Source organism: Mustela erminea, chromosome 3 (genome assembly GCF_009829155.1).
Source record: "Mustela erminea isolate mMusErm1 chromosome 3, mMusErm1.Pri, whole genome shotgun sequence".
NCBI classification, from domain to species: domain Eukaryota; kingdom Metazoa; phylum Chordata; class Mammalia; order Carnivora; family Mustelidae; genus Mustela; species Mustela erminea.
The window spans coordinates 94,779,245-94,802,930 of record NC_045616.1 but is presented as its reverse complement, the minus strand read 5'-3'; the positions used below and the strand labels follow the sequence as shown (position 1 = coordinate 94,802,930).

The 23,686-nt window shown below is 35.8% G+C and overlaps 1 protein-coding gene across 3 annotated transcripts in view; it reads right to left on the bottom strand.

Annotated features, from left to right (window-relative positions):
- Window positions 1-1,891: 1,891 nt before the first annotated feature.
- FNIP1 (folliculin interacting protein 1) overlaps window positions 1,892-23,686 on the bottom strand; it is a 145,968-nt gene continuing 124,173 nt past the window's right edge. For 2 of the 3 annotated variants that reach the window (XM_032336812.1, XM_032336814.1), the window contains 4 exons: window positions 22,975-23,143; window positions 10,833-11,030; window positions 6,240-6,355; window positions 1,892-4,013 (listed from right to left, as the gene is read on the bottom strand). In XM_032336812.1, the coding sequence (XP_032192703.1) occupies window positions 3,935-4,013; window positions 6,240-6,355; window positions 10,833-11,030; window positions 22,975-23,143 (562 nt within the window). In that variant the 3' untranslated portion in view covers window positions 1,892-3,934. The remainder of the gene's footprint in view (window positions 4,014-6,239; window positions 6,356-10,832; window positions 11,031-22,974; window positions 23,144-23,686) is intronic. The other variant, XM_032336815.1, reaches the window with a different exon arrangement.

Here is a 23,686-nt window from a genome sequence, read left to right as displayed (position 1 = left end):
GTGGTCACTCTAATAAATAAATAAAATCTTTTAAAAAAATAAAATAGTGCACTTATTTTCTTTAGTCAAATATAAGAGTGATATACACACACACACACACACACACACACATATATATATAAAATGATGTGAAAACAGGCACTACAAAAAGCCACTGGTCTAACCCTATCTCCTCACCTAAGTCTGCCCAAACCAACTGGCCTGAGTGACATAAGGTAGCATTTCAAAAGCCTCTTCAGGAATGAATCACTGCTGCAGACCTGGCACTCTGGACTGATGAAAGAGCTTACTTACCCTATAATGAAGATGAAGAGGACAGACTTGCTCAGAATCACATGCAACTCAGTGAACAAAGCAGGATTAGAACCCAAACCAAGTATTTTGGTTTAATTGTAAAGTCAATGGTAATTTGCATAGAATACAATGTTCTTAACCAGTTTACATGGCTTTTTAAACATTTTTAGTTTGTTTTCAAAAAAGCAGTTGAAATTTTCTATTTGTCATCATAAGGCACAGGACAAATGGAACACTATACCAGTATATTTTTTATGACTATATTTTCATTCCTCAGAATATAATGTTAAATTCTCCCCACAACAGCTAGAGTCTACAGTGGGGAGGCTGGACAGATTACCCAGTAATAGCAGCAGACAAGAATTACTAAGCACATGGGGTGTCCCATGCATTGTGATAAATTTTTGACGTTCATTATGTCACTTGATTCACACACCACCTCAGAATGTAGATTCTACTAACCATTAAAGAAATATGGGATTAAAGAAGGACATTATGAACAAGGTCACATATCTACAACTGCCACACTTGTGAAAACTAGACAAGTTAGTGGACACCAGAGTCCATATTACATATGCCTTATTTACACATGAAATAAAGACCAACATCATCCATCAAATTGACGTGTGTTTTATTGCACAAATTTCCCCTAGAACTGGGAGGTTATTTATAATACAGGTGTACATTTGAGAAATGTATACAGAACAAGGAACAAGTATGTACATTTACATATCCCACCATCTAAATAACTTAGAGAAAGCAGAACAATCTCATAAGACATCCACCAGAAGTAGGCATTGTGTAAAATTTTTTTTTTAATGATCATCCCCAGTGTATGCCAACTGCAACAAAACAAAATCTGTGCTAGTATGTTTATTGCACTTAACATTTTCAAACTCAATATTAAGACATATTAATAAAAGCCAGGAATATTTCAAATCAAACCAATTAGTTTATATACAAGGAAAAATTAGTTTCAAATCTATAATGTAAAAGATCCCTTTTTCATTTCCTGTTGCAACAGTTTTTTTTTTTCCTGTTGAAATAAACAGGTTTTTTAAAATATGTAACACATATCTGTCTGTACCATAGGAAGCCAAAAAAATTATTTTGAACAGGCCAAAACTCTTCACATTCATCATAATGATCACACTTTAAAGAAGTAGCAGCTCATTCCTTGGGCTTTGTGTAAGGAAAAACAAGACTATGATGAAGGTAGTAGAAATTAGAGGGATAGGAATTATAAAACTCAGGAATCCTATAAGGATTAATGATTCTATAAGAAACTATAGGCCTCTTCCTTCTGAGCAAAGCTTAGTTTTATTTTCTTTTTTTGAAGATTTTATTTATTTGAGAGAGAGAGAAAGCAAGAGAGAGCACGCGTAAGGAGCATAGAAGCAGGTAGGTCCCTGGGATCATGACCAGAGCTGAAGGCAGACACTTAACTGACTGAACCACCCAGGTGCCCTGCAAAGCTTAGTTTTGTTTTGTTTTTAAGATTTTATTAATTTATTTGACAGAGAGAGAGCACAAGCAGGGCGAGTGGGATAGGGAGAAGCAGGCTCCCTGCTAAGCAGGGAGCCCAACGCAGGACTCGATCCCAGGACACTGGGATCATGACCTGAGTCAAAGGCAGACGCTTAACTGACTGAACCACCCAGGCACCCCCAAAGCTTAGTTTTAAAAGGAACAGTAGGATGGGCCATCCATTTATTGAAGACTAGACTTCCTAGATGATAATTAGAGATTTCAAACAGGACTTCGAATAGTTTGATAGTTACATGTCATTCTGAACTACAATAAAAAAATAATGTACAATGGCCCACCTATGAATCTGTCTATATTCTGAATTCTGCCAAAGAGACTGATTTATAGAATTCCAAACAATAAAAGAGGGAAGAATTTCAATAATTAATGGAATAAGAATATTAAGCCAAAGAAAACAGATCCATAAATACTCTTTGGCAGCAAGTCATCCATGGGAGACTCAGGTACTAGCTGGGACCAGCTGATAGGATGTAGGAGCAAAAGTGATTGCAGGCACAATTTCAGGTTTAGACTCCATCAAAACAACCATTTCTTGTCTAGTTGGAGATTTCTTGAATACATAAAGAACAAGGCAAAATGTGACCCAACACTATAAATTCAAGGCCAAAGACTAAACAAACCACAGAAATTTTCCTTAATTACTGAAAATTCAAACAGCAAGAATGAATGTATTATACAGTAATTATACTTAGTAAGAGAATAAGCAACGGTTTTTTTTTTTCAGCTAATCAATTAATTATGATGAAAACAGTCCATGAAAGCAGAAACCAATTTCACGTCTAGCATTAAAAGTATCTTTGATCAGATAAGTAAAGAATAAACTTTAACGTAGTATTCAAGTAAACTGAGGTAGTAGAGCATATTGAAAACTTTATCTACCCATCTTTCTATTTACATTACTTACAAGAGTTTGGTTCCATATTAGCCTTTCTCATAAGCAACACTCAACAATATATACAAAAACACTAATAACTGACAAGTGAAAATATTTGAAAAAAATTAGATTTTGGAAGGGGAGCTCTTAGAAGAAAGAAGTAATTTTAAAAATTTATAATAAGCTCTATTAGTGTAAACTGAATATTATGAAGCAGTGAAACAAATATTCAGTTCCTGTGGGTTCAAAAGGGGCTGATACTGAAAGCAAAAGCCTTGGCTACCTGAGCACTTTTAAAGAAAACAGTATTATTTTTCCCAATGCTTTGGTGTGATTTTTAATCCTAATTTTCATTTATTAAATTAGATGCAAATATGTAAATATTAACATTTATAAGAATTAGCTTATACTTATAAACAAAACAAATGGTATAAAGTAGTATTCTTATTTGGGGAATACACATTCCTCAGCCTTAAAAAAAGATCAGTTTTAGTTACATTTTAGGGTGTGTGAACAGAAAATTCACCAGAGAGTAACATTTAAACATTATTTACAATTGATACTAGCTGAAAATATTATTTTAAAAAAGGGCATGTTTACCAATCAATCTTGTATTTCTACCTTTGTTTTAAAAAATAGATATGTATGTACACTTGGATGGATAACATACACACATTTACACTCATTATTCTGGATTTATTATAACTAACAGGCTGTTTAAAATACTCTGAGAAATACCCCAAAATTAGCTACTTTGAATTGAAAAACAAAAGAACAAATAAGCTTTTGTAATCTATCCATACCTTAGAAATAAGGAATTAAAGTAGTGAAATGATTATTTCTGAGCCACAGAATCATCAAACATCCACTGCTGTTTATGAGTGTGGCAACACGGGAGTGATCATATGAAATTCCTTAATGTTATTACTCATTTAGAAATTTCTACACTTTGGCTTTTTCAAATGCTTTCCCTCAAAATTATTTATGCTATTTTAGTTTCACTTGCTTAAAAGTATACCACCACCCAAAAGTCCAGCCAAAAGAAAAAAGCAATCCAATGATCACACAATGTATACTGCAACATAGGATACCCAGGCACTTGACTCATTCAGATCGAAGTCTAACTGGGGAAAAAAAAACTGCCATAAATGAATGTTGCATCTACTTCCTTAGTTTCTGTTTAACTTTCTACCAGAGTTAATTCTGACAACCTTTATATTAAAGAAGTATCTGAGCAACATATGGAGAGTGAGTGCTTGCTACAGCAGCCAGAAGAGGAAGATCACTGGATTCAATCCTGAAATAAAGAAAACAAAAATCTCAGTTTAGGGTTTCTGTAACCAATACATGTGTCTTACAGGATAACTATTACGTACCACATCTCAGCAGTCAAGAACCTAGGCCGCTCTGGCCAATACGAAAAGGGTAAAAAGAGAATTAATGATAACACAAAGTAGAAATGCTTCAGTATATAGAAACCAGAACAAAAGATTTTTATAAAAAGAAAGCCACTGAAACCCTATTAGTAACTAAGTCATGGATGTAGGAAAGCATCTCACTGATCTGCTAATGGACCAGGCATCAGGGCAAGGCACAGTATCTTAAGAAATACAATAAAGTCTAATAATAGAGTAATTGTGTCCACCCATACTGTCTTGGATACAAATGTTTTTATAGAAGTACTTGGGGGGTCCCTGAGGCTCAGTCAGTAAAGCATCCAACGAACTCTTGGTTTTGGATCTGGTCATGATTTCAGGGTCATGAGAAAGAGCCCTGCACAGGGCTCTGCACTCAGGGCAAGTGGAGACTACTTGAGATTCTCTCCCTCTTCCTCCACCCTACCCTTTTACTCTTTTGCGCGTTCTCTCTCATAAATAAATAAACAAATAAACAAAAAAGGACTGAGAAGAAGTAATAGGGGCTGCTGCTGCTTCTTTTTTTTGGTAATGGAAGCTTCTTAAAAATACATCTTTATTGTAGACTTATTCATATAGAATAAATCTGAATAAAATCACATACTTTTTCAGCTAGTTGCTTGAGAAAGATGAAAGTTTGGCAATAGCCAGCAGTAGTAGGAGTGTGCTTCCTGCTGACTGTGAGAATTTATTCTGATACTTTTTGGACAACCTTAAGTATTACCTATCACAATAACAAATAATATCCATCAAAAATTTAATACACATGTCCTTTACCCAAAAATTCTACTTCTAAAAATTTATCCTACTAACTTCAAAGATTTATATTCATTCCAGCATTGATTTATAATAGCACAAAACCTGAAAATAATTTAAATTCTACTATATAATGAAATGCTATACAACCGTTAAAAGTAATGAGATAAATCAGTATGTACTTATATGAACATTTATGATATATTAAAAGGCAAGTAGCACCATGATACATAGAAAATAAATCAATTTATACTTTTTATCTTATATATTTAAAAATTCTGTAAGAAGAAATAATCCATTAATTGTGTTTGGGTGAGGATCAGAAGTTAGGAAAAAGACACTAACAATTTAATTTTCATTTTATGTCAAAATGCACTGTAAAATTTGGTTATATGCATATTACATTAAAAACTAGTTTAATTTCTTTTAAATGATGGCATGACACATACAGAATCATCTATATCCAATCTAGATGATAAGGAGTAATATTAATTAAAGAATTTAATTTGGTTTCTGACACCGTTGCTACTTGATGTTGGTCCTCTCTCCCTTCTAAAAAGCTCAATTTTTAAAAGTTCCAGCTTGGGGGTGCCTGGGTGGCTCAGTGGGTTAAAGCCTCTGCCTTCGGCTTGGGTCATGATCCCAGGGTCCTGGGATGGAGCCCCGCATCGGGCTCTCTGCTCGGTGGGGAGCCTGCTTCCTCCTCTCTCTCTCTGCCTGCCTCTCTGCCTACTCGTGATCTGTGTCTGTCAAATAACTAACTACAATCTTTAAAAAAAAAAAAAAAGTTCCAGCTTGTTTCAATTTATGCAACTAGGATTTGGGGAAATAATTCTCACATACATACACACACACGAGCGCGTGCGCGCAAGTAGCCATAGAACGAACATAGGCAAAGTGACTAGTGACTACAGACTATAATGAAAAGGGCTAATCAGTGTTTCCCACCAATTTCCTGTTCCTCCTTCAGTTAGCATTTTAGAAAAATGTCTTCTTCCCAGGGATAACTGCAAACAGACACAACTACAGATAATTGCAGACAGACACAATATAAAAATAATGGAGGAGTAATAATATATAGATAATGTACTACCACCCACAGAATGGTGTTACTTCAGTCAGCACATTTGGATGACAGGGCAGATGCTAGGAAGCATGATTCAAGTAAATTACAAGTTTCTCATCTTACTGTAATAGTATAAGGGACAATGTCTTTCAGATCAGCGAAAGCCAGGGATCTGCTTTTATATGGTATAGAGCAACCCAACTGACAACAGTGTCCAACTTCTATAAAGCAATTCTGGGAATATTCTTTGCCTAAAGAAAGTGCAATAAGAAAGCCTCAAACATACCCTAGAACCACTCCTAGTTCCTTGACATGAACACGCATCTGTCCCCTCAGGTACTCAGACAGCATTCTGCTCTTGAAGTATAACTCCTGTAATCGGTCTTCAAGATGCATTACACACTGCAGTTAAGGGGGAAAAAAGAACCAGGTAAGAAAATAGTTTCTACTTCAAAGTAATGGATTTCCAAGGCATCATGGTTATGACAATTCAGTTTAGTTATTCCACATAAACTAAAATTTGGAGCACAGTTTTAAAGCACATTTGCTTTAAATTTTAGCTAAAAGATTGTAATTTTTTCTAGTTAATATCAGAATTAGATCATACGGAGTTTTTGTTTTGTTTAAATGTAAATTACACATAATGAAAATTTACCATTTTAACCATTTTTAAGTGTACAATTCAGAAGCATTAAGTACATCCAAAAAGACATGAAATTATCACCACTACACATTTCCAGAACTTTAAAAAACGTTTTTATTCTAAATTTGGTAAATGTAACACTCCTAAATTGATGCTTATCAAATTTATTTACACAGGAAAGGCTGCATTCTCTAGCAGAGAGTTAAAGAAAAACGTTGGCAATAGCTCACAGAAAATGCTCAGTAGTCCTTACTAGAAGAGAGACGTTTCTAAGTTAGAACATTAAAAACTAAAACATACACACTTCATTTATTATCAACTAACTTGCTCCATTTAATAAAATAGGTGATTCTACATTGATACTATACATTTGAGAAAAATACATGAGTTTCAGGTATTAAAACCTAAATTCCTTCAGAGTATTCCTTTCCAATGAAAACCAACTATTAAAACTACTATTGGGGGTGCCTGGGTGGCTCAGTGGGTTAAAGCCTCTGCCTTCAACCGAGGTCGTGATCCCAGGGTCCTGGGATTGAGCCCCACATCAGGCTCTCTGCTCAGCGGGGAGCCTGCTTCCTCCTCTCTTTGCCTGCTTCTCTGCCTACTTGTGATCTCTGTCAAATAAATAAATAAAATCTTAAAAAATAAAATAAAATAAAACTGCTAATAGGTGTGCCTGGCTGGCTCAGTCAGTAATGTGTGGGACTCCTGATCTTAGGGCTGTGAGTCTGAGACTCACAACAGGCGTAGAGCTTACTTAAAGAAAAAACACCAAAGAGCTAATAAAAACCCACTTTCTTCTTGGAAAAACAAAATAGAAATTATACACATACACAAATATATATAAACTGTATATATAATTTACATATATCTGTGAATTTACCATATTACCCCCCCCTTTTTTTTTCTTTTTTAAGTAGGCTCCATGCACAGCATGGAGCCCCAGCACAGGGCTGTAACTCACAACCCTGAGATCAAGACCTGAGCTGAGATCAAGAGTAGTATGTCTGGGGCGCCTGGGTGGCTCAGTGGGTTAAGCCCCTGCCTTCGGCTCAGGTCATGATCTCAGGGTCCTGGGATCGAGTCCCACATCGGGCTCTCTGCTTCCCTCTCTCTCTCTCTCTGCCTGCCCCTCCATCTACTTGTGATTTCTCTCTGTCCAATAAATAAATAAATAAATAAATAAATCTTTAAAAAAAAAAAAAAAAGGGTCATATGTCTGATTGAGCCACCCAGGCACCCCCTATATTACCTATTTTTAAGTATACAATTCAGTGGTATTAAGTATAGTCACAATGTTGTGCAACCATCATCCCTATCCATTTCCAGAACTTTTTTTCATTATCTCAAACATTAACTCTGTACCCATTACATAAAAACTCCTCATTCTCTCCTCCCCCAAGCCCTTGGTAATCTCTATCTACTTTCTGTCTGAATGAATTTGCCTATTCCAGAAAACTTATTTAAGCAGAATCCTATAATATCTGTCCTTATCACTTATTCTTCTTAGTGTAATGTGTTCCAGGTTCATCCATATTGTATCAGAATATATCAGAATTTCATTCATTATCTTGGCTAAATATTCCATTCTATGTATTATACCACATTTTGTTTATCCAATCATTTGTTAATGGACATGAGATGTTTCCAACTTTTGGCTATTGCAAATAATGCTGCCATAAACATGATGGTACAATCTTTTTGAGTCCCTGCTTTCAACTGTTTTGAGTATAAACCCAGAAGTAGAATTGCTGGATCACAGGGCAATACAATGTTAAACTTCTTGAGGAACTGCCAAAGTGTTTTCCCCAGAGGCCGCACCATTTTGCATTCCCACCAGCGATGCACAAAGGTTCCAATTTCTCCACATTTTGGCTAATACTTGTTGTTTTTGTGTTTTTGATCATAGCCACACTTACGGGTGTGAAGGAGTATCTCACTGTGTTTTCAATATGTACTCTCCTGATACGTTCATTGACCATGGGTGCATCTTCTTTGGAGAAACGTCTATTTGCCTATTTTTAAATTGAGTTTTTCTTTGTTATTATGGATACCAATTTCTTTGAACATACATGATTTACAACTATTTTATCCTGTTCTGCAGGTTGTCTTTTCACTTGTTGATTATGTCCTTTGGTGGACAAAAATTTTGATTTGACAAAGTCCCATATATTTTACTGTATTTACTTTTGTTGTTCTGTATTTTACTTTTGTTGCCTATGCTTTTGGTGTAAAATTCAAGAAATCCCTGCCAAATCAAATGCCATAAAGATTATCCCATAATGTTTTCTTTGAACAGTTTTACAGATAGTTGAAGCAATCAATTTAAGTCAGTTTCAAGTTTGAGTTTGTTTCTGTACATGGCATAAAGGGTTTAACGTCATTCTTTTCCATGTGGAAATCCAGTTTTCTCAGCATGATTTCTTTCAGAGGCTCCTTTCCTCTTTGAATGGTCTTGGCTCCCTTGTCCAAAACCAACTAACCATTTAAGTAAGGGCTTATTTGGGGGTTACTATATTCTACTGGCCTATATGTCTGTCCTTATGCCAGTATCACACTGTTTTGATTATTTTCACTTTGTATTAAGTTTTGAAATTGGGAGGTGTGAGTCCTCCATCTTTCGTCCTTTTTTAAGATTGTTTTGGCTCTTCAGGTCCCTTGAGAGACCATGCAAATTTTAGGTTGAGTCTATTTCTTCAAAAAAAGGATGTCATTGGGATTTTTATAAGGACTGCTTTGAATCAGTAGATTACTTGGGGTAGTACTGTGATCTTGATAATACTAGGTCTTCCAATCTATGAACACGAAATGTCTTTCCTTTATTTATGCTTCTTTAATTTCTTTCAGCAATGTTATCTAGTTTTCAGTATATAAGTCTTTTGTGCATGGTAAAATTTATTGCTAAGTAATTTATTCTTTTAATGCTATTTTAAGTGCTTTCTTCATTTTAGTCTGTTCATTGCTAGCATTATGTAAATGGAACTACCTTTGCAACCTGATTTTGTATCTCGCAATTTTGTTGAATTCATTTTTAGCTCTATCAGGTTTTTTAAATTTTGTTTTAATCGTTTTTGTTAACATATAATGTATTATTTGCCCCAGAGGTACAGATCTGTGAATCATCAGGCTTACACACTTCACAGCACTCACCACAGCACATACCCTCCTCAATGTCCATAACCCAACCACCCATCCCTAACTCCCCCACCACCCAGTAACCCTCAGGCTCTATCAGTTTTTTCCTGTGGAATTTTTAAGTCTTCTACATTTAAGATTATGTCATCTGCAGAGATAATTTTACTTCTTCCTTTCTAGTTTGGATTCCTTTCATTTCTTTTTCTTGCTTAACTGCTCTGGCTTGGGTTTTCTAATACTCTGATGGAGAGAAGTGGTAGAAGTGGGCATCCATGTCTTGTCCATGATCAGAGGGGTAAAATTTTTAATATTTCACCAGTGAGAATAAGCTTAGCTATGGTTTTGTCATATGTGGGCTTTATTATGTTGTCTACAGAAGTTTTTAAGTAAGCTGTATTTTATTGGTCCTAACAAGAAAAAAAGAAGAACTTTGAAAGCTGGAAATGCTGTCTTCAATAAGAGGGTACTCAGTATTATGAAGAGGGTTCCTTCAACGTCCTGACAGGAAAAAGAGGCTCCAGAAAGCACTGGCATTCTGTACAATGCTTAGAGATACCACATATCCATACCTTACATGAAACTAGTCAGGCACCAAATTCTAGCTGCCAAAACCATACAATATATAGATATGTACACATCCCCTTGGGCCACCATTATAAAATGGCACAAATTCAGTGATTTAAACAATAGAGAATTACTTTCTCACAGTTTTGGAGGCTGGAAGCGTGAACGTCAGGGTGCTAGTGTATTCCAGTTCTGGCAAGAGCTCTCACCTGGGTATGCAGACTACGGCCTCTGGCTCTGTCCTCACACTCTCTCTTCCTCTTCTTAGAAGATCCGCCAATGCCATCATGAGGGCTCCACCCTCATCACCTAATCTAACCCTAATTACCTCCCAAAGGCCCATCTCCAAATACCATCAGAGTGGGTGTTAGGGCTTCAACACAGGGATCTTAGAGAACACAAACCTTGAGTCCATAACATCTTTTTTTTCCGGGAAACAATGATGAAGCTAATAGCAGTATTCAATGTAGGCACATTCTAAATAAAGTTCAGTCACCTACTGGAGTGCTAAATAATTCAAGCCGTATACATACTTACAAAATTTGGAGATAAGTTATGTTTATAAAGCTGAAGAGTGGAATGAAGCAGGTTGGACACAAGACTGGAAACTAATACTTCCTTTCCCAATTTATTATCTGTCATTCGTCTCTGGCTACTGGCCACTTGCACAGTCCATTTATCCATATCTGCTATAATACAGACAGCTTCTGCTATTGGTTCATCCAACACTGGATGCTGGAAAAAAGAATTCATCTTACAATAAGCAAATGATGTTTTCAAATAAATGTTAAAGAAAATAAGGCAAGAAAGAGATATTAAAAACAGAATAAAAGAATATTAAATTCTGACAGTTACTGCCAAAAAATCCTTGACAGCAGAAAATGGAGTACTGAATTAACTCAATTAACAAACACCCTGAGAAACCTTACAGAAATCATCACTGGGGACACCTGGGTGGCGATGGGTAAGGATCTGACACAGGTCATGATCTCAGGGTCAGGCTCCCTACTCAGCGGGGAGTTTGCATGAGATTCTCTGTCTCCCTCTACCCCCTCATCCCCCCCAAATAAATAAATCTTTAAAAAAAAAAAAAAGAAAGAAATCATCACTGTAGAAATTAATTGCCAGAACTTTGTATTCTTTTTTTAAGTTTTTATTTAAACATTTTAACATTTAAACATTAATATTTTTTTAAAAGATACAAAAAGAATTCACATGAGCAAGTCAAAGGTAAGGTTCTGTGCTTAACTATCCCAACTTGTCAGACATTAATTTGATTGAGCACCTCAAGGACTATTGCTTGATTAGATTATATGAAACACCTTGCTGCTTATGTTCCCTGGATTTTTCTCTTTTACCACAATGTACATCCCCAATATGGCTAACAGCAATTAAAAAGGAAACAAATCACCAGGTACTAACATGATTCTCCAAGACATATGGTTAAGTCAGAAAGAAAAAGTCATTAAATACCTAGACACATGTGCATGCATGCACCCACATACACATATTATATCCATCCCAGTTACATTCTTTAAAACCAGTATCTGTATCTAAACGCAAATGTATAGAGAGCAGAATGAAAATACTCAAATCAGACTCTATCATGAAGATCTCTGTGAAGAAGTATGAAATATGATGAGTACAAATACAGATGTCATTTTGCTTTTGTGTATCTTTATTCTGTTTGAATTTCTATCAAAAGCATTTACCCAAATGATACTTTTATAATTAGAAAGTTTAAGGCACAATGAAAAATATTTTAACTAACATACACAAATAAAAGGCCCACAACATGTGGCTGTGCCCTTGGCTTCTTATGGTTTATACACAACGACCAAAATTGACAATTAAGTACAAAACGCCACTATCAAAAAGAAATGATGGTGGAAGGAATTCATGAAGGAAGGAAGGAAGGGAGGAAGGCAGGAAGAAAGATCCTACAGTGCTCAGTATTTCAACATCTTTCTAAATTTGGAGAGCTAAGGATTTATTCACCACTGGCCACATAGAACTGCATAATAAAACTGAGATTAAAAACTGTAATTTGAAATACTTGAACCCAATGGCCTTTATCCTTTTAAACCTGTACTGTTACTACAACTTTATAGCAAAGAATGTAGGTTTGCTTCTTGGTAACACCGGGTTTGGCATGCCCAAAGGATATCCCTTTGCCCAATAAACGAACAACCCCTATGAATAAGGCTTTTGGCTTGATGCTACCTAAACAGAGACAAAGGACCTCACAGTCCAGTGTGGGAGATAAAAATAAATACATCTGGCTATAAAAAGACATGTGTAATAGACAAAACAGGTATAAAAGCTGGGGTAGCAGAGGAGGGCAATAATGGGCTCTTGTGTGAGTGGGAGTTTCACAGTAAGAGTGACACAGGGACATAACATTTAAGTATGGATTGGACTGCTGGTGAAAAATCAGACAGGAATATGGATAATTCTGTAAGACAGAATATCATGAGAAGACTTAGAGACATAAGTAGATGCATGTGACTAAATTAGTGAAATATGATACTGAGAAGCAGTGAAGAAGGAAATGGAAAAGAAAAAGCCTGGTAAGAAACACTGTGAAAACTTTCCATGAAACTCTAAACTTTGTATTTGTTTTTATAAAGTAGTACTCAAATAATTCTTATTCACCTCTTACCAAGAATAGAACATTGTTCAATGTGCCAACTTAATTACTGAAATATAATTTTGGAAATGTACATACATCTAAAGATGTAAGGTATACCTTACATTTTTAAGAAACAAAATAAAAGTTATATTTTAATGTAAGTATTTCTATGGTTATAAAAGAAAAATAAGGCAGGAGGCATGATCAAAAAACCAACATTGAATAACAAACTGTTAAAGGCAGACTTCAAAAGCAGGGGGCATCTTTAGGAGAAGATATTTATGAAGGGGGTACATCCATTATTCTCACAAGGAAATGCCTAAACAGATAATGAGAAACAGCTACAAAATATACCTTGTTTAAAGGTTACAAACTATTTTAGAAATTAACTTTATAGCCATTCAATCAAAAGGCATGTGGCTAAGATTTTTTTCCCTCCCCCCGCCCCACAAGGTTTTGTTTACATTCTAGTCCATCAACATACAGTATAACATTAGTTGCGTTTACAATATAGTGATTCATCACTTCCAAGCAACACCTGGTGCTAATCACAACATTTGCCTTCCTTAATTGGTATTACCTACTTTACCTCCACCCACTTCTCTTCCAGTAACCACCAGTTTGTTCTCCACAGTTAAGAGTCTGTTTCTCGGTTTTTGCCTCTATTTTTTGTTTGTTTGTTTGTTAAATGGTTTATGTAACCAAAACCTACAAAAACTACTTTTTGGTAAAGAAAAGGAAATGGTCCCAAATCTGTAGTCTCCCAAGTGAGAAGGGCCTAAACACCAAGCTTATGATCAGAAATAATTCAAGCCAAAATTGTTTTATAAGTTGTTGTTAAAGGCGGCGGGGAGGTCAGTGCCAGTCATTCATTCTGACTGCTTATTTTCATTCAATGGACTGTCACATGCAAGGTCCTAATGTGATAAAATTTCAATTTATACAACCCCAGTCTTTCTCTTCATCATCAAATTCTGGAAAAGAAAGCCTATAACAAATGGGAGCATTTTCTCAAGTAAGACCTTCTAGTGGCTTCCTCCACAATCTTTACTGAGCTTGTATCCAGCTTCAGATACTTCCCAGTCATAAAATGAAAGTAATTTACAAGAGAGAGAAACAGTAAATATAGTTTTATTTGGCTTAAACCTTCTTTTCTGAGTTACATGACTTCTGTAATACAAATTCATCCACAAACTTACCAGCCTTATTTCTCCCCCAGGTATTTCCAGAATGTCAATACATAAACTCTCTAACCTCCTTTCCAGGACATGTACTCCCAAATCTCCACCCCATAACAAAACCCGATTTTTTAGTTGCTTGCTAGTATTCAAACATGGCCTTGTAAACTGCACGTTTGAACTAAAAATGTACAACTTCAGTGTACGCTCTTCAGAACTATCAAGTTTCTTTACTTGCCTTTCAAAATAAAAATAAGACACCCAATGGGGCGGCTGGCTGGCTCAGTGGGTGAGAGCCTCTGCCTTCGGCTCAGGTCATGATCCCAGGGTCCTGGGATTGAGCCCCGCATCAGGTTCTCTGCTCAGCAGGGAACCTGCTTCCTCCTCTTTCTCTGCCTGCTTCTCTGCCTACTTGTGATCTCTGTCTGTCAAATAAATAAATAAAATCTTAAAAAAAGAAAAAAATAAGACCCCCAATGCGGCGGAGGGAACAGGCCTTAAAGACACTACAAATTATAGTTCAAATTGGCATTGCCTTTTGGAGAACAAACTAACCAACATACATCAAGAACATGAAAATAATTCTAACCTTAAAACCCAGCCAATAACCACATTTCTGGGAATCTGGCCTAAAGAAATTAACCTAAATTCTTAAAACACAGAAGTAGTATCAATGTTAATAATAACAGTAAGAAGAAGAAAAGGTTGAGCAAGAGAGAACAGAGAACCCAGAAATAAACTCATGCATAATGCTCTATTAACATATGACAAAGGAACCAAGAATATACTACAAAGGAGAAAGGATAGCCTCCTTCAGTAGATGGTGCTCAGAAAACTAGAGAGCCAAAAGCAAAAGAATGAAACTGGATCCCTATTTGTACACCATTACACAAAATTCAACTCAAACCAAATTAAAGATTTGAACATAAGACCCAAAAGCATAAAAATCCTAGTAGAACATAGGGAGCAAGCTCTCTGGTATCAGTCTTGGCAATGAGTTTTTGGATTTGACACCAAAAGCCAAGACAATGAAAGCAAACTAAACTAAAATGCTGCTGCACAGCAAAGGAAACCATCAGCAAAACGAAAAAGCAGCCTACAGAATGGGAGAAAATATCTGCAAACCATGTATCAGATAAGAGGTTAATATCACACAACTCAACAGCAAAGGGGGGTGGGGAACCCCTAACAATCTGATTTTAAAAAATGGGCAGATAAACTGAATAGGCATTTTTCCAAAGGAGACATACAAATGGCCAGCAGGTACATAAAAAGATGCTCAATATCACTCATCTTCAGGGAAATGCAAATCTAAGACACAATAAGATAAGACCTCCTATCTGTCAGAATGGTGATTATCAAGACGAAGATAACAAGTATTGTGCACTGTTGGTGGGAATGTAAATTGGTGCAGCCACTGTGGAAAACAGTAAGGAGGTTCCTCAAAAAATTAAAAACAGAACTACCATATCCTTCAGCAATACCACTTCTAGATAGACATATATTCAACGACATGAAAACAGGCTATCAAAGAAGTACCTACACTCCCATGTTCACTGCACCATTATTCACATTAGCCAATACAAACGCACCTAACTTTCCATCAATAAATGAATGGATAAAGAAGATACGATACACACACACACACACACACACACACACACACACACAGAGGAATAGTGTTCAGCATTGAGAAAGATGGAAATCCTACCATTTGCAACAATACAAATGGACCATGAGGTCCATTCCACTACATGAACTAAGTCAGAGAAAAGACAAATACTGTATAACCTCACACACCTAGAATCTAAAAAAACAAAACAAAACAAAACAAAAAAGACTCACAGAAACAGAGAAGTGGGTGATATGGGAGCCAAGGGAGGAGGATGGAAGAAATGGGTGAAATTAGTGAAAAGGTATAAACTTCCACTTATAAGACAAGTAAGTTCCGGACATGCAATGTATAGCATGGAGACCATACTTAACAACACTGTATTATATATTCATTATATATTATATTGGGAATAGATCTTAAAAGTTCTCATCACAAGAGGGATGCCTGGGTGGCTCAGTCAAACATCTGACTCTTGATTTCAGCTCAGATCATGATCTCGGGGTCTTGAGATCCACCCCATGTTGGGCTCTTCAGTCAGTGCGTAGTCTGCTGGAGATTCTCTCTCCCTCTCCCTTTGCCCCTCCCCTGGCTCATGTGCACACACAATCTCTCTCAAATAATCTTTTTTTTTTTTTTAAGGTTTTTTTTTTTTTTTTAAAGATTTTATTTATTTATTTGACAGACGGAGATCACAAATAGGCAGAGAGAGAAGAGGAAGCAAGCTCCTCGCTGAGCAGAGAGCCCGATACGGGGCTCGATCCCAGGACCCTGAGATCATGACCTGAGCAGAAGGCAGAGGCTTTAACCCACTGAGCCAATCAGGCGCCCCTCAAATAATCTTTAAAAAAAAAAAGTTTTCACTACAAGAAAAAGATGTATAACTATAGGAGGTGATGGCTGTTAACTCAACTTACTGTGATAATTTAATAAACATATATTAAATCAGGTTATACTCCTTAAACTAATACGTTATATGTCAATTATATATCAAAATAAAACTAGGGTAAAAAAAAAGTTGAGCATATGACAAAACCACAGAATTACAATAAACATTAGAAACAATGTTTACAAAGTATATTAATAATATGGGTAAATTCTCTTACATCAACTGTTAAGTAATAAAAGCAGAATTTGAAACATTAAATATAATGCCATATATAAGTAGGTATCTATATATACACATACAAACATTTTATATACATGTATAACCTATATAAAAATACCCATTTATACATAAAAAATGTAAATTATAGTGTTTTACTATACAGCAGGAAAATTATGCAAACCTATATAAAAACAAAGTTTGTGGAAAAAAATGATCAAAACCCTATATACATATATAGTATATATATATATAAAAAATGTGTATCTGTAAAAAGTGTGTGTGTGTGTGTGTGTGCATATAGCCCTAGTTATATATGTGTATAAATACACACACACACACACACACACACACACACACACAAATAGAATAACGATGACAAGAAGATGTAAGAGAGAGAATATCTAATATATACAAAACACCACACAACATAACTCTGGTTTATAAACATTATCACTTTCATTACAGTCAAGGAAACTGAGGTTCTATAAAATTAAATATCTTGTCTTAAGATACGCCGAAAGGAAGTGGCCAAGTCTGGGGTTCATCAGATGCCACATACTACATAATGTCTAGAAGAGGTTTTTATATTAAGAATGGTTGCCATCAAAAACTAAATAATTTACTATACACTGGGTGATTGAACATAATAGTAAAAATAATTTATTAAGTAATTTTTAAAAAGGATGGCTAACAATGAATGGTAGAGTTGGGAAAACTTGTGTTTAGCTTTCTACACATTTCAATCTTTTATACAGTAAATATATATTTAATTTGGTAATAAGAAAAATGCTACTTTCTTAGAAAGTAGCAAACTTTCTCCTCAGTAGAAACTGAGGAGAAAAGAAAAAAATACTAATATGGTTCAAAAGAATAAGATTGTATTTTTTTGAAAAGTACTATCCTCATGAATTATCTACTGAAAGGCTCCTGTGGGGTTTTCCATGTAGGCACATAAGAAATAGTTCTCATGTTAGATGTGATGGTGATAAATTATGAGCACACAATAATTAAGAACATTAAATATAAACTTTATACATGAATAGAGAAAAACGCATGATAAAAAACCCAACCTGTTAGTATTAAGTTTGGTATTTTAGCCTTCACTTCTTCAAAATTTTCTGTGATCTGCTTTGACAGTAAATACCTTATGAAAATTTAAGAGGGAAAGACTAGAAATGCAGTTAGAAAAACAGAGGGCAGAAGACAGAAAGCTCTTACTTTTTACCATAGTGGAATGATTCCAAGTGCAATAGAAGGAGGACTACTAATATAAAAGTCTTGCAAGCTTTGTTAATGCCAATTTTGCTATTGTATTTACATTTACTTTTGTTCATCTGTTTTAGAGTGAGCGTTCTGTATATATTAAAGCTTAAGAGCATTGCTGAAGAACAGACAGATCAGCCCTGGTTTCTAGCTCTGCCATCCCCTATCTAATATAACTTCAAACACCTCTCTGTGGTATATCTGAAATATAGAAATGATAGTAGTAAGTGCCATAAAATTAAGTATTACATTTATGTACTTGGCACACATTAAGGCTATAATAAAAACCAAAAACTTTTTATTATTGTTATGTTACTATTCCTCCTATTCCAAAGGTTAAAAACCCTTTAAACTGAAATGTTCTGTCTTCAGTAGGAAACAGCCACCCCTTCCAATTCCAGGCTTCCAGAAGCAACATCGGAGAACACAGTGTGGGGGTGCCTGGGTGGCTCAGAGGGTTAAGCCTCTGCCTTCAGCTCAGGTCAAGGTCTCAGGGTCTTGGGATCGAGCCCCGCATCAGGCTCTCTGCTCAGCAGGGAGCCTGCTTCCCCGTTTCTCTCTGCCTACTTGTGATCTCTGTCAAATAAATAAATAAAATCTTAAGGAAAAAAAAAAAAAAGCACAGTGTGTGCTAATGGGTACAGATGGAGAGAAAAATGAATAAAATGAATGACTGAGATCAAACAGAAAGAAAGACAAGAGGACACAGAGAGCATTACAAGGACCCACATCAGATTTCCCAACCAAGTATTTCAACAAATACTGAGTACTCTGTCAGACAATGGGAGGACAGAATTGAAAAAAAAAAACAACAGAAAAGGTTGTTACACTCTGAAGAATACCATTAACTGATACAAATTTTTTCCTGTTAAGTATTAAATTACTTACTAGTATCTTCCTCAGGCATTTTTTTTAACATGTTGTACTACACTTACTCATATACATACGTCCCTTACTTCCTCCATTACTAAGTAAATAACTTACGATCAGAAGCTATTTCTTTTTCATCTATATATCCCTTGGACTATCAGTACCATGTTCAGAACACAGTATTATCAGTAAGTATTTATCTAACTGGTGTTAAAGAGTTGAGCAGATGGACTTTTAAATATAAAGAACATGAGTTTTGGTAACTTTCCTTCCAAAGTCTGTTTTTAATCTAGATTTTTCTGAATTTCCCAACTATACAATAAAACACCAAACTTAACAACTTAAGATAATTTACTACAAACATAGGGCGTTTAAACCTTTCTGGTGGGCACCCAGGTGGCTCAGTTGGTTAAGCGACTGCCTTTGGCTCAGGTCAAGATCCCACAGTCCTGGGATTGAGTCCTGCAATGGGCTCCCTGCTCAGCAGGGAGTCTGCTTCTCCCTCTGACCTTCTTCCTCTCATGCTCTCTCTCAAATAAATTAATAAATAAAAATCTTAAAAAAAAAAACAAAAAACTTCTGGCTAATAATTAAGGGAATGCTTCCTCAATGAGCCATATTTTCTCACCCATGATTTCCTAGTTGACTTTCTCCATTCCTTTTTAATGTTTTCATAAGGGGAAAGGAGAAGATTTTGTTTAAAAAATTATTAAAATGACACATGGAAATTGAAGAAAGAAATAGAAAATTCAACAAAAGCTGGAGACTTCAATTCTTCATGCTCAATAAATGATGCAATAATTACACAGAAAAATCAGCAAGATTGTGGAATAATCAGCAAGAAAGCGGAAACCTAAAATCTATCAACCAACTTGACCTGACATCTAGAGTACATTCCTTGCCCAACAACAGGCGACTATTTGTTTTTTTTTAAAGATTTCATTTATTTATTTGACATAGAGAGCACAAGCAGGTAGAGTGACACGCACAGGGAGAGGGAGAAGCAGGCTCCCTGCATGGCGGGGAGCCCAATGTGAAGTTCAATCCCAGGACCCTGAGATCATGACTTGAGCCGAAGGCAGACACTTAACTGACTGAGCCACCTAGGCATCCCAACAGGCAACTGTTTTCTTCAACTACCTGTGGAACATTCTCTAAGATACACCATAGGCTGGGCCATAAAATAAGACTCACTAGATTTAAAAGGACTAAAATCATACAAAGTCTGTTCTCTGACCACAGTGGAACTAATTTAGAAATCAAGAAAAGGAAATCGAAGAATTCCACAAATATCTGGAGATCAAAAACAGACTTTTACATAACCCATGCATCAAAGAAACGGCAAGGAAAATAAGGAAATATTTTGAAGAGAATAAAAGTGAAAACAAAAGATTAAAATTATGAGCTTCAGTTAAAGCAGTGCTTAGAGGACAATTTAGAATTAAATGCCTATATGTGAAAAGAAAAAGTACTTCAAATTAATAACTTAATCTTCCACCTTAACAAAAAAAAAAACCAATCTACATCCACAGCAAGCAGAAGGGAAGAAATAATAAAGATGAGGATAGAAATTAATGAGGGGAAGAAAAAAAAGGCCAAAAAAAAAAAAAAGGAGAAAATCAGTGAAAATGAAAGTTCTTTTCCTTGAAAAGATTAACAAAATTAACACACGTTCAGCTAGGATAGGAACTGGCAAACTTCAATTAAAAGCCACAGAGAGAAAAATTTAGGCTCTAGAGGCTATAAAGTCTCTGTCAATGACTTAGCTCTGCTCCTGAAGCAGGAAAACAATTGCAAAGTATATAAATAAATGGGTGTAGTCATGTTCCAAAAAAACCTAATTTAAAAAAGCAAGCCTATTTGTCCCACGGGCCACAGCCTACTCATCTTTGATGCATATGGGACAAAAATAACTACTAACAAAGCAAAGAATATTCTTTGGAATATTCCACTTATAGGAGGTTTCAGAAAAAAAGGTAAAGCACAGATTACAATAATTAGGGATGAAAGGGGACATAACCAATGAACTTACAGAAATTAAAAAGATTATAAATGCAGGCACCTGGGTGGCTCAGTCAGTTAAGTGTCTGCCTTCGGCTCAGGTCATGATCCTCGAGTCCTGGGATCGAGCCCCATATTGGGCTCCCTGCTCAAGGGGAGACTGCTTCTCCTCCTCCCTCTGCCTCTCCCCGCTACTCGTGCTCTCGCAGGTTCCTCCCTCTCTCACTTGCGCTCTCTCTCTCAAATAAAATCTTTCCCCCAAAATTAAAAGATTATAAATGTATGCTATGAACCATTTTATTCCAACAAATAAATGAGATCACTTAAATGCAATTAATTCCTAGAAAGACAAAAATTACCAAAATTGACTCAGGAACAAATAAAAACTTGGAATAGATCTAGAATAAGAAATTGAAGCAGCAATTTAAAATATTCTCATTTTAAAAAGCCCAGGTTCAAATAACTTCACAAGTGAACTGGATTAAACATTTGGAGAAAAAACAGTACCAATCTTCCAGAAACTCTTTCAGAAAATTGAGGAGGGAACACACCCCATCTCATTCTATGAGGCACGTATTATTCTGATATTAAAGTTAGACAAATGCATCACAAGAAAACTATAGACTAATATCCCTCATGAATACAAATTCTAAAATTCATACTAAAATATTAGCAAATCATATCTAGTAACATATAAAAAGAACTACATACCATGACCAGGTGAATTTTTTTCTCTAGGAATATACAAATTGGTTAATGTCTAAAAAAATCTACCACATCGGGATGCCTGAGTTGCTCAGTGGGTTGAAGTCTCTGCCTCTGGCTTAGGTCATGATCCCAAGGTCCTGGGATTGAGCCCTGCATTGGGCTCTCTGCTCAGCAGGAACCCTGCCCTCCACACCCCGGTCTGCCTCTCTGCCTACTTGTGATCTCTGTCAAGTAAATAAATAAAATCTTAAAAAAAAAAAAATCTACCACATCTAATGTAATCTCTCACATTAACAGATTAAGAAAGAAAAACCGAATGATCATTATCAAATAAGCACAGAAAAAGTATTAGACAAAATGCCATATCCATTCATGATTTAAAGGTGGAGGGGACAAAGAAACTAGGACTAGAAAGAAACTTTCTCCATTTGAGAAAGGGCATCTATAAGAATTCCAGAGCTAACATATACTTAATAATAAAGAGTTGATATTTTCTCCTAGCATCATGAATTAGACAAGGATGTCCACTATTAGTCCTTCTATGCAACACTGTACTGAAGGATCTAGCCCATACAATCAGGCAAGAAAGACAAAAGGCATCCAGACTGGAAAGGAAGATGCAACAATGTCTATTCATCAATGACATGAACGTGTATGTAGAAAAACCTAAGGAATCTACACAGAAAACTACAAGAATAAAAGAGTTCAGCAACGTTGGGGCACCTGGATGGTATAGTGGGTTAAACACCCAACTCCTGGTATTGGCTCAGGTCCTGATCTCAGACTCATGAGACTGAGCCCCATGACAGGCTCCATACTCAACGCACAGCTTGCTTAAGACTGTCTCCCTCTCCCTCTGTCCCTCCCCTAAACACGCCCTCATTCTTTAAAAGAAATAAATCTTTAAAAAAAAAAAAGGAGAGAGAGTTCAGCAAGGTAGAAGAATGTAAGATCAATATACAAAAATCAATTGTATATATAAGCAATGAACAATCTGAAAATGAAAAAATAATCGCATTCACATTTAAGCATTTGTAATTTTCTTGATATCGTAACTGATCTGATGATGAACATTTATGAATACATCCAATACTTTCTGTATTTCATATTTCTATTTGTGTAGATTCCTGGAACTCTCTACTTGCTCTCATGGTGACCAGTACAAACACACAGGTGCAAAAGTAACAGATTAAGAGAAAAATGATTGTGTTACATAGTCAAGTATAACCAAAAATGTAAGGTAAACTGGTTCTATCGGTTAACAAAGTTCATTCTAAGTAAATTCAAGAGCAGTGAAGGTAACTCACCTGCACAGCATGAGACAAATCAGATATCAGACACTGACGGAGCCTCTCATCATTCCCAATTCCTTGAAGAACAAAGTCAGGCACATAAGATGAGCAGTAGCCACCCAATAAGGACCTCCCAAAGTTGGCAATGTTGGGCTGAACAGCACTCACTTCAATTAACTTTGACCTGGAAGAAAGGTCCCAAAACAAGGCATATCCAATTATTAATAAACATTTTATCCATAAAAAACTTTTTGGACTCTTCCTAGTCCACACTTCTAGTACCATCGTTTTCTACAAACTATACTCAGAGTAAAATCATCCTTAAGTAAAAATTGGCCTGAGTGATCAATGAGACCACAAAATACTCCTTCCTATCCAGATAAGAAGGTGAATGAACAACTCTTTAATGACCTGGGTATAAATCATTCAAAAGAGACATCCAGAATGGTGTCCCCTGTGTATGTAATACATTCTTAATAGAATCAGAGAATGAAAACCATCATCCAAAACAAAGTAGTTAAATACATCACAAACGCAAAGCATGGAATATAACATTTCTAAAATATGAATCTTCTCCTTCTAAACCTGACCCACAGTATACATTTCCTGCTTTCCTTTTAGTCTTGGCCAAATTTATTTCTAACAGTCATTTTCCACCTTCTCTGTGATCACCTCTCTCTAGTTGTCAGGCTCAGCGCAGGTCCATATTTGGGGGCATAATTCACTC